Below are 11854 nucleotides of genomic sequence, written 5' to 3'. Positions count from 1 at the left end.
GTATGAAGGCTAGACCCTAAGCCCCTGACTTTTCCCATAATGGAAAGTGGATCAATCATGGAATCCAACAGTTGTGCTTGCTCTTGCGATCACATCTGAAAATGCCCCTTCAGTTCTAGACCCTCCAATCAAAAATGGATGGCAGGCTTGTTCTGGGCTTCTGGCAAACAAGGACCTTGTGCAGAGGAAGTTCCTCCTCTTCTTTCCTTGATCCCAGGTTCAGCCTCTCTTGTGAGTCAGAGTGGGGAGTGGATGGCAGGGTGACCAGATGATCCAAATAGAGTGGGAGCTGTGCTAATGGACTTGCAGCTGGCAGCTGGATTCCAGGGTAGGTAGGAACTGGTAGGGCCCTCTGATTACCCAGCAATAGGGCGATTGAGTTGGAGCACCTGCTGGCTCCACCTATAATCAAGTCCGCCCCATCTCCTCTGCCCCTGTAACAATCAGAGGTATAAATGGGGATCTGAGTTCACTCTGTCAGATTCCTGCTTCCCAGCTCTACTTGTTTGCCTCTGTGGGCACCACCGCTGAAGACATACATCCATCACACTGCAGCCCGGCACCATGAGGGAGATTGTGTACATACAGGCAGGCCAGTGTGGCAACCAGATTGGCGCAAAGGTGAGCATGGCACTGGCCTAGGATCCAAGTCTCAAATTTAGGGGAAGGAGAAGGAGGACGGGTTGGAGTGTGGAGGTGGTGGTGGTCATGGCTAGGCTGAAGTAGGTGGGGCTCCATAGTGGTCCCTAAACTTCTGCAAATGAAGTCCCCCAGATAGCTTCTCCAATTTCCCTAATTTGTGTGGCCCTGGTGGGTGTGGTTTTTAAACAAGGCTGGGGGGGTTTCAAATCCCTTGCATGTCTTAGTCTTACCTGAGACTCAAGTCTTTGTATTTAGTTTCCTGGGAATAGACTAATGCACGTTTGGTCTGGTTTGAATGCAAGGAATGCAGTGTTTTTGAGCTGAAAGATACAGACAATTCCCTTGTGTCAACTGATGAGTGTCAGATAATTGTGAACAGTTCTTCTACCTTAATGCAAATTTCTCTGAGTTTCATGCCCCACCTAAGCTCCCTTAAGTTGGGTGTTTTCTAAATCATTGGTTGTTGTGTATGCTCTGAGGACACTTGGGGTTCTGGAGACCCTTCTTACTGAGTCTTCAAGTTACTGCTTTGGCAATTTCATGTCCATGAAAGGCCAGTTACTCGACATAGAATACAAACAGAATATGGTACTGCATAAGATGGAATACTCATAGGAGAACACAGACATCTTCTATTCAGCCAGATAACAAAGAGATTAAGAAAACTAAAATACCACCCATTTCTGTGCTTTTTTTAATTTAGAAAATGTAATTATTTTTTACAAATATATTTGTGTCAACAGGACATGGGTTTCTTTTAGTTACTTTAAAATGCATTGTTTGGACAGTTAACATTCTAGTTCATAATACACTTCTATTTCCATCTCAGTTTTGGGAAATGATAAGCAATGAGCACAATATTGATTGCACTGGCAACTACTATGGAGACAGCCATTTACAGCTGCAGAGAATCGAGGTGTATTACAATGAGGCAACTGGTGAGTGTCTCCCATCTGGTTTCCCATACGGTGGCAAAATAGTTCCCAGGGGAATACTAATGAAAAGGAAGGAGTTCCTGCCTTTCTTATGGTAGTATTGTAGTTTTAATTTGTGACCTTGATCTTATAAGTAAAGTGCTGTACCCAACTGAGCCACTCCACCAGATACTTTGTTTTAATTTTTGAGTATATTCTTGTGAATTACCCCAGGAAAGCCTTAAACCTGTTCCCCCTACCTCTACTTGCTGACTAACCACACCTGGATTTTTTTTTCGGTCATGGAGCTTGAAATCTGGGCCTAGGCAATGTCGCTCAGCTCTTCAGCTCAAGGCAAGCGGCTCTACCACTTAAGCCACAGTGCCACTTCCAGTTTTCTGGTGTTTTATTGGAGATAAGAGTTTGCCGGCTTTTTATGCCCTGGTTGGCTTTGAACCGTGATTCTCTGATCTCAGCCTTCTGGGTAGCTAGGATTAAAGGCGTGAGCCCGCTTCACATAATTAAAAATGAGACTGCCTAAATATGCATTCTAAAACAATTGATAAAATATAATATAATCCAGTGCCATTTGGTTGTGTGCTGATCATCCTAAGCTCAAGGCCTGGGCACTGACTATGAGCTTCTTTTGTTTTGGGTAGTTTCTTGGAGATGAGTCTCCCAGACTTTCCTGCCCCAGCTGACTTCAATCTGCGATGCTAAGGTCTTATCTCAGATTTTTGAGTAGCTAGAATTACAACTGTAAGCAAGCAGAGCCCAGTTACATTGCCTCTTTAAAATATAGATTAAATTTCTAAAACAATATTTTGAAAAAGAAAATTTTAATAATTTTAAAGAGGGATGTTCAGTCACTAATATATATGAGAATAGTCCAAATCACAAAGCATAAATAAAGTGTCTTACCCTGAAATCTATAACATTTCTGGTCTTGAGCATTTTGAATATGAATACTTAGCCAAAAATATTTTTAAGGTTTTTAAAGTAAGAAAACATTCTTTTGATGTAGAAAAAACCAATACTAATTTGTAAACATTGCTTTTAAATGATTAATATTGTCTTTCCTAACATAAACAGCCTAATTGAAGTCTACAAAGCAGATTTTCAGTTTTTGTAACTATCAATGTAAAGATCATTTAATTTTATATTGAGTTTCCATTCTGCATTATTGTATACAAAAAGAATCGTGGATAATTGGCTTTCCTATGTATTAATCCAATGAACAAGTACAAACAAAAGTACAAAACTATTTAATTTGAGTTTTATAGATCTATATTTTGGGATGTCCTCACCTTGGTTGAGAGTGGTTGGGTTGGATTGTGTCACTCCTATGAACAGAATTTTAGGTTGTGTCTTTATTAGATCCTGTATATCCAGCAGGATGGCCAGTTTTCTTCATGTGAATGTTTAGGAAGGGGGTATTCTAAAACTGGTGTTTACATCATGTTAACTGCTTTCCCTTGGGCCAAATCAGGATAAATGGGAAATTGCAAGTCATTGCTCAAGGTTGCTCTGAGTATTTGAATACAAGGATGTGTGCTGTTTGATAACCATTATTGAAAAATTATAAGACAATAAATATATATTGTATAAATGTTTTCTCCAGGAAAGCCTTACACTTGAATACCCCTACATCTACTTGGTGAATAGCCATACCTGGCTTTTTTTTTTTTTTTTGGCGTTGGGGTGTCGGTCATGTGGCTTGGACTTTGGGCCTAGGCACTGTCCCTCAACTCTTCAGTTCAAGGCAAGCAGCTCTACATCTTGAGCCACAGTGCTATTTCTGGTTTTCTGTTAGGTTATTAGAGATAAGGGTCTTAAGGACTTTTCTTGCCCCAGCTGGCTTTGAAAAGTGATCCCTGATCTCAGCCTCCAGAGTAGCTAGGATTATAGGCATGAACCTGGTTCATTTCTTGAGAAAGGTAATTGGGGAAGGGGAGGGATAGTGGGAGAACAACAAAGTAGGGGGTAACAATTTTTGACAAGAAATGTTCTCATTTCTTTACTCATGTAACTAACTCCTCTATACAGCACCTTTACAATAAAATAAAATTAACAAAAAAGAGAAAGTTTCTTGCTGATAGGCACTGGTAACTCATTCCTGTAATGCTGGCTACTTAGGAGGCTAAGATATGAGGATCATGGTTCAAATCTTGCCTGAGCAGAAAAGTCCTTGAGACTCTTATCTCCAATAAGAAAACTGAAAGTGGGGTTGTGGCTCAAGTGATAGAGTGCTAGCCTTGAGCTGGAGAGCTGAGGGACAGTGCCCAGGCCCAGAGTTCAAGCCCCACGATGAACCACAAAAAAAAGTGTTGCCACCATTCTTTTGCACCATTAGACTCAAAGCCTGATGCTCATCTTTGCCTCATGTGTAGCTGAGATTTCAGCCACCATGCCCAAAGCAAAGGAATGAATATTCAATGGAAATAGACAACTGCAAACATCCTTAAAGTTGCTGAAGCCTCTTGCATGGGGATTCATGCTCAAGATATCTTTTCTGTTTCCATGTCTCAAATGCTGTAATTTTTGTAATGAATGCTGAGGGTCACTTAGAATCATAAGCTCTGCCCCCTAAGTTCCTTGTCAAGGATAGGCCTAAGTCAACTCTTTTTCTCACAGGCAACAAATATGTTCCTCGGGCCATCATGGTGGACCTAGAGCCTGGAACATTAGACTCAGTGAGATCGGGACCATTTGGCCAGAGCTTTAGGCCAGAAAACTTCATTTTTGGTAAGTCATCATGGTCCATGGGTCCTAACATCCACGCACTCCAGTGCTGGGCTGAGCCTTTATCCACCTAGATACTGTCCTCACCTAACCCACCTATTCCAGTCCACGGGAGTCATGCCCCTGGCCACTCAGACAGCTTAGATCAGTGCAACTCTGCAAGCCCTCTATGACAAAGAAGCCTCTGAAGGGAAAGAGCAGCAAGTAGAGAAAGCCATCAACAAGGTTTCAGCACTGCTGGTCTTTTTAGAGGCCTGGCAATAACAGAACCACTTCAGGACACCAGAAATCAAAGCACAGCTATGTGTGAGCAAGGTGCAGACAAGTGCTTGCAGTTTAGCTTCCCTCTGACCACACTGTGTGAAAGTAACTACATTTCCAGTATTGAGGCAGCCTCGGTTCTTCATTTCTAGAAGTACTTGATTTGGGTTAAAATGTATTTTCCTTCACACTCTTTACTTTTCTTTAGAACCTGGGTGATTTGTAGGGTCCCAGATACATTGAAAACATTTCCTTTATCTAATGTAATAGCAAAGGTTAGCTCAGAAGAGTCCTATTGTCCTCACAATAGGACAGGCACAGTCATTTTTCTTGGAGTGTGTCTCTCATCATGTCTTTGTGTCTGATAGGCCAGAGCGGGGCAAGCAATAACTGGGCAAAAGGCCACTACACGGAGGGGGCCGAGCTGTTGGAATCGGTGCTGGATGTGGTAAGGCGGGAGTCAGAAAGGTGTGACTGTCTCCAGGGCTTCCAGCTGGCCCACTCCCTGGGAGGTGGCACTGGAGCAGGCATGGGCACCCTGATTCTCAACAAGATCCGAGAGGAGTATCCAGACCGCATCATGAACACCTTCAGCGTCATGCCCTCCCGCAAGGTGTCAGACACCGTGGTAGAACCTTACAATGTGATCTTGTCTGTCCACCAGTTGGTGGAAAATGCAGATGAAACTTTCTGCATCGACAATGAGGCCCTGTATGACATCTGCTTCCGCACCCTGAAGCTGCCCACACCCACCTATGGAGACCTGAACCACCTGGTGTCAGCAACCATGAGTGGAATCACCACCTGCCTGCGCTTCCCCGGCCAGCTGAATGCAGACCTGCGCAAGCTAGCCGTGAATATGGTGCCCTTCCCCCGCCTACACTTCTTCATGCCTGGCTTTGCACCCTTGACCAGCCGAGCCAGCCAGCAGTACCATGTTCTCTCAGTGCCCGAGCTCACCCAGCAGATGTTTGATGCCAAGAACATGATGGTCGCCTGTGATCCCCGCCATGGTCGTTACCTGACAGCAGCTGCCATCTTCCGAGGCCGCATGTCCATGAAGGAGGTAGATGAGCAGATGCTCAACATGCAGAACAAGAACAGCAGCTACTTTGCAGACTGGATTCCCAACAATGTGAAGACAGCTGTATGTGACATCCCCCCGCGTGGCCTCACAATGTCAGCCACCTTCATCGGCAACAACACAGCCATCCAAGAACCTTTCAAGCGCACCTCAGAGCAGTTCAGTGCCATGTTCCGGCGCAAGGCATTCTTGCACTGGTACACGAGAGAAGGCATGGATGAGATGGAGTTCACTGAGGCTGAGAGCAATATCAACGACCTGGTGTCCGAGTACCAGCAGTGCCAAGATGCCACTGCTGATGAACAGGGGGAATTTGAAGAAGACTTGGTGGAGGAAGAAGTTTAAGACTTCCCATTGGTAGCAATGCAACAGGACTGTCAGAGCCTGCCTATTACTTCTCAAATGAATGGTGCTTTCCTGAGCTCCTGTTGTCCTGCAGTGAGGTCCCTGCTGTGTATCATCATGCACAGCCTTTCCAGTCAGGAACTCACTGATGGTGAATGTAAAAATGCAGATTTCTTTTAAATAGTATTATTCAAAACCTTATTTATAAAAATAATGTATACATTTTGTACTCTTGAGTCCTTATTCTTCTTTAGGATTTAATCTTATTAATATAGACATGGTGCTCAAGAGGAATTTCAAATTCATGGCGTTCCCAGTATTTTGAAGAGGAAGATGACAAGTGCCAATGTTGTTTATTTTCCCTGGCCCAGTTTTAAAGTTAGCAGTCTCTCAATAACATTCCAGTAGCATAAAAACAGTTTGAAGAGAAAGTAAACCAGATCCAGATGTTACAATTTTCCTAGTACCAAGGTGATGTTTGGAGTACTGAAGGGATTGATGTTCAAGACTTGTCTGGGCACTGAGGTAGCAGGGCCTCTTCCTCCTTTATTCTGACACAGGACTTGCTTATCCTGCCACCTAGTATGCATTCCTCTTTGGGAATGGGACCTCAAAATGCAGGTATGAATACTGGCCATTAAGGATCTCCTTCTCCTTCAGACAACCACAGGTTCTGGTCTCATGCCCCATCAGAGGGATTTCATTCACATTCCCCAGAAACAGTAGCAGGAACCCCAATCCCTGTGCTTATAGTTCAGTTGGCAGTGAAGCAGCACTCACAAGATGAGTGCAAGATCCTGGTTGCCAGGGTAGTTTCTCAAGGCATCTGTCAGCTCTAAGGACAGAAATGAGTCTAGCTGTTTGAGGGAGTGAGAAGCTGACCAGTCCCATAGCGTATCGATATCTGCTTGATTCAGTACTTCCAAGTCAAGGAGTGGAAGGGAGACATGGCCCAATGACCCATTCTCATACTCATTTTCCAGCATTTGAAGCTGTCTGAGGCCCACAGGGGGTTGTAAAGGAAAAAGATCCAGCCTGTTGGGTATGTTTACTTTGCATGAGTGAGACAGAAATCTCAATTGCTTAGAACCTACACAATGGCCAGGAAGAGGGTGAAAACAGAAGTCCAAAATCATTCACTAGTTCTTTTTGCCAGAATCTTTCATTCTTCTTGCAGTGAGGCTCCAGGTACGTTGTCTGTGTCAGGCATTCCTCAATGGCCACCAATAACTTGTAAGAGCCCCTTTTGCTCCAGAAACAGGACCTATGGGGAATCCAGCAAATTTTAGGAAGCTCTAAGGAAAGATACTACTGGGTGAGGTGCAAGTTCCTTGTTTCTAGTAAAGTTGGGAGATAGTAAGTTCCCTAAGCATTCCTATACCAGGCCTGAGGTTGGGGTAGGGTGGGGAGGAGTGGGGTAGAAATCTTTAAGCCAAGTTGGTCTCACTCAGCAGAAAGTAAACTGCCAGAGAGACTGCTCTTTGACTAGAAGCCCCAGGGCAGATCAAAGTGCAAATAGCTTCCAATGTGGGAGTCCTAGGGAGTAGGTATGGGCCAGCAAATTGACATCCCTGGGTCTCTAGTCTTGGAACTGACCAGGTTGGATGACTCCAAATCCTCTAAGGCTGCTGGGTCTGAACTGAAGGCAGGCCTGGCCAAAGTACTCTCATTCCTCAGTGGGATAAGGATTGAGTCCAAGCTGTGGTGGAGGCCCCATCCAGCCTATTTACCAGTGTTTGACTAAGAACAGTTTTGTTTTATCTTAAGTGCCCATTTTTGAGTCTTTTCTGGTGGCTTTGGCTTATTTCTTTACACTTTTGAAGAAGTAGTTCTTGGTTCATAATTAATGACTCATGCCTCATCCCTCAGAAAACTCCTCTTGATAATTTTACCAGTAGATTATCATGTATTTCTCAGACATGGCTTTTGTTTTCTCCTAGCCAGAGCTCTGCACTCATTGCCACACAAGCTAATGTTGAGGTGACTCCTATAAACAGGTTGATTATTTTGTCCAAATGCTAAGTGCAGCATCTCCCTTATTCTCATGTGCCTTGGTAATTGTATCAAATAATTGAGTCCTTGAATAGTATAATCAAAGCTCTGGCTGAAGATGCAGCTCAGTGGTAGAGTACATGCCTGGCATGCACAAAGCTCTCAGTTCAGTCCCCAGTACCAAAAGGAGGAAAGATAACAAATGTTAGGCTCTAGAGATGATATATTAGGTGTGAAGGCAAAACACCCAGTTTGGCATTGAGGAATTGTGTCATGAGGGAACACTGGTAGAATGTTTGTAGGTGGAAAGAAGAGAGCCCCTTGATATGTGTACCCTTTTAGAAAGCAGAGGTAGGAATGTGGGATGAACCTCTGGTAGAGTGCCTAGGCCATCGAAGGAAGAAGCTGTGACATGTATGTTGCTCTAATGGGACCAGAGTCTAAAGTGGCACCACCATACCAGGCAATGGCTCAACAAGAACAGGTTTGTCAGAAGGATCTTCTTGCATTGGAGAGATGTCCTTTGACCACTTTGGCCTTGTTAATCATATTTCCTTATGCTGTTTTCTTTTTCCTTCCTACTTGTCATACCTATAGCAGATCCTATCCAGGAGACCCATTCTCTCTAATCTCATTCTCTTAAAGTCTCCCAGTTTATAGCTGTACATATCCTAGACCAAAAAAGTAGGGGGTGGATTTTCTGTCAGACATAGATTGAAACTGAAATGTATTTTTGAAGTAGACTTTGACAAAGTTCTGATATTGACATCGTTGGGTTGATAAGTCCTGGAACTTAGACCAGCTTCTGGTCTAATTCTGAGGTGACAGTGGAAGAGAACTGGTGATAGGAAATCACCGACCAATGTGATTTCAAACCCTTGACAGGTACATCTCCATTCATGGATGTGCTATCAGCCAACATACAGATGTCTGTTAATGAGTGATGGCTGGGAAAGGGAAATTTATTGGTGACAGAGGAGACCAGCCTTTGGATAAGTGGTTGCCTTTAAGTGTGAGGCAGACAAAGAGTGCCTCCAGATACAGAGATATTTTCAGGAAGCAAGACAGCTTCACCCACATCTTGTTATCAACAAAATCATCTGAGAATAACTCTGAGCTGGCCCACAATGTGACCAGGAGGTGGGAAGCGGAGGGAACTTGGCAGCTTGGCTGCTAATCACTCTGGCCACACTGACATGGGGCAGTACGTATGTGATGGGCATCTGCTCCATGCTAGTGGTATGTGCCCAGTGGGAGCTTTGGCTCTTACTAGGAGAAGGTAACAGTTCCTCTGTCCTTGGGCCAACTCCCAGGTCAGGATGTCTTCATCTGCAGAGGCTGGAACTTTGCCATAGCTCTCATCTTGACAGATTTCTTTCTGTTTATCAATTTTCTCGTTCTTTTTTTGTTTCTTTCTTTCTTTTCTTTCTTTGTTTCTTTCTCTCTCTCTCTGTCTCTTTCTCTTTCTTTATCTCTTTGTTTCTTTGTTTCTTTGTTTCTTTGTTTCTTTTTTCTTTCTTTATCTCTTTGTTCCTTTCTTTCTTTCTGTCTTTCTTTTTTTGTTCTTTTTCCAGCCATGGGTCTTGAACACTAGGCCTAGGAACTATCGCTCAGCTCTTCAGCTCAAGACTAGCTCTTGAGCCATAATGCCACTACCAGTTTCCTGGTGGTTTATTAGAGATAAATATCTCAATGGCTTTCCTGTCCAGGCTGGTTTTTAACTCCCATACTCAGATCTCTGCCTCCTGAGTAGCTAGGTTGACAGTCAGGGTCCATTGGTGCCCAGCTTGACAGGTTTCTTATTTGTGCAAGATAACAATGGCCATGTTCTGCCCTGTGAGGAGTTTTCTTGTCATCCTACAACACTGATGGTCTTAGTGTTGTGGCCAGGCACACAGCAAGGGGGCTTTCTTTGCATGCACATTGACTAGTATCTGAAAAGACAGCTTGCAATGGCCAGGAAAGCTCCACGATTGCATACATCTCAACTTGCACTGGGCATAACCAAATTTTAAGTTTAGTGTTGGTTCTTTTCCTTTGTACACAGCTTGAGCAGGTTGTTTCCAGATGCCTGTCATTTAACTCAGTTACTCAATTAACTCATCTGCTCTTTCTATGAGTCTGACTTAAATGACTGCTTATCAGAGGCCAATAACTGATTTTAAGGCTAAGTGAAACACAGCAAGAGCTCAGGCATGTTGACTAAGAGTGCTATATAGATAATGTGCAGCTGCATGGTACATGTGTTGTACACTTCTCATATCTTCACTGAATTCTAAATATTTCTTTTTTGGGGGCGGGGTCCGGTTGTGGGGCCTTAACTCTGGACCTGGGCGCTAACCTTCAGCTCTTCTGCTCAAGGCTAACACTTCACTACTTGAGCCACAGCGCCACTTCTGGCTTTTTTCTTTTTGCTTATGTGGTGCTGAGGAATCGAACCCAGGGCCTCATACATGCAAGGCAAACGCTCTACCACTGAGCCACCTTCCCAGCCCCACTCTAAATATTTCTTATAGAGAAGAAAGAAGCCATACATTTTTGGCTTCTTTGCATAGGTATCTGAATCCAGCTAATGAGCACATCTTACATTTGTTGTTTTTTTTTTTTTTCTTTTGGTAGTTTATGGTTTGATTGAACTCAAAGCCTCATACATGCTAGGCATGCACTCTACCACACGTCCAGCCCCCTTCTTGTTTTAAGTATTTTAAGTAATTTTTGGGCATTGCTCTTCCCTCACATACACCTCCCTCAGAGCTGGGATTGCAGGAATGAACGACCTAGCCAGAAGTATTTGTTGAGGTAAGGTCTTCTTGCTAACACTTTGCCTAGACTAGCCTTGGACCTCAGTCTTCCCCAGCTCTGTTATTCCACAGAATAACATACATTTGGTTTAATATGTTGTAATCCCATTATCATTCTGCGTTCTCTAATTGGAGTTTTATGGTATAGTACTAGAAGGCAGTGCCTTCTTACTGGACTTGAAATTATAAGCCTTAATCAGTGGACATAATTCTGCTCTAGCCTATCAGAACCTCATTTCAATGTGTGGACACTGCTGATTGTTGAACCATAATTCAGAATATGTTGCATGATTTTAATCCTCACTTTTTACATACACATGCGCGCGCACACACACACACACACACAAACACAAACGCACACATTATTGTCTTCTCTGGTGACTTTGTACATTTTCTGTGAGACCACCTATGTTCTCTCCTGTGCATCTTGGAGCTTCTCTCACCAATCATGCTATTCTTCAGCCTGTTCCCTCCTCCACTGTCCAGTCTCTGACCTTGACAGAGGCTGAGGCTTTGTAGTACTGGGATTAGAAAAAGAGAAAAGATAGATACACACATTTAAGCAGAAACCTTATCTCTTGCACTTTTAGGTGATTTTAGATGCATGTTTTCATCAGATCCTCACTCCAACTTCTTCTACTAGCCTCTCACTACCATGTTCTTTTCCTGGCTCCCACAGAAAGCTCAGCTGATATTATAGGAAACAGAAATATTGTGCTTCTGCAAAACCCGCATTGCTGCTGCTTTGAGTGCATCTATTTTTGTCATGAGAATTTTTCTTAATGGAATATGGGAGAGTCAGAAAAAAATTATTTAAAGCAGTTTCACTGCTTTTTTTTAAAGGTTTAAAACCTTTTTTTTCTTACTCAGTTTATTTAAATTAACTTTATATGCCTAAGCGGGACATTACACAAAACAATCTTTCTATGTATATATGTTTGCTTATTTCTGTGGTGTCATGTCTCAAATTCCTTAAACTTTTTGACGCTAAGATCCTCATTGTGGCAAATATCCAGAATGGAAGGGAAGGGAAGTGAGAATAGAGATCAACTAATATCTTACATTATCCACTG

General features: G+C 43.2%; 1 protein-coding gene across 1 annotated transcript; it reads left to right on the top strand.

The window, feature by feature from the left end:
• Nucleotides 1-564: 564 nt before the first annotated feature.
• On the top strand, nucleotides 565-5988 carry LOC138815593 (tubulin beta-2 chain-like). Its single transcript, XM_070004997.1, has 4 exons — nucleotides 565-621; nucleotides 1472-1580; nucleotides 4191-4301; nucleotides 4928-5988. The coding sequence occupies exons 1-4, from the start codon at nucleotides 565-567 to the stop codon at nucleotides 5986-5988; spliced, it is 1338 nt and encodes a 445-aa protein (XP_069861098.1).
• Nucleotides 5989-11854: the final 5866 nt, after the last annotated feature.

This window comes from Dipodomys merriami, unplaced genomic scaffold (genome assembly GCF_024711535.1).
Source record: "Dipodomys merriami isolate MVZ:Mamm:240054 unplaced genomic scaffold, mDipMer1.0.p SCAF_653, whole genome shotgun sequence".
Classification (NCBI taxonomy): Eukaryota; Metazoa; Chordata; class Mammalia; order Rodentia; family Heteromyidae; genus Dipodomys; species Dipodomys merriami.
This window is presented reverse-complemented; position numbering and strand designations above follow the sequence as displayed.

Coding starts and splice junctions, on each gene's coding strand:
- LOC138815593 (XM_070004997.1), top strand. CDS start 565: ATGAGGGAGATTGTGTACATACAGGCAGGCCAGTGTGGCAACCAGATT. Junction 1,581..4,190: donor GTATTACAATGAGGCAACTG/GTGAGTGTCTCC, acceptor TTTTTCTCACAG/GCAACAAATATGTTCCTCGG. Junction 4,302..4,927: donor GCCAGAAAACTTCATTTTTG/GTAAGTCATCAT, acceptor TGTGTCTGATAG/GCCAGAGCGGGGCAAGCAAT.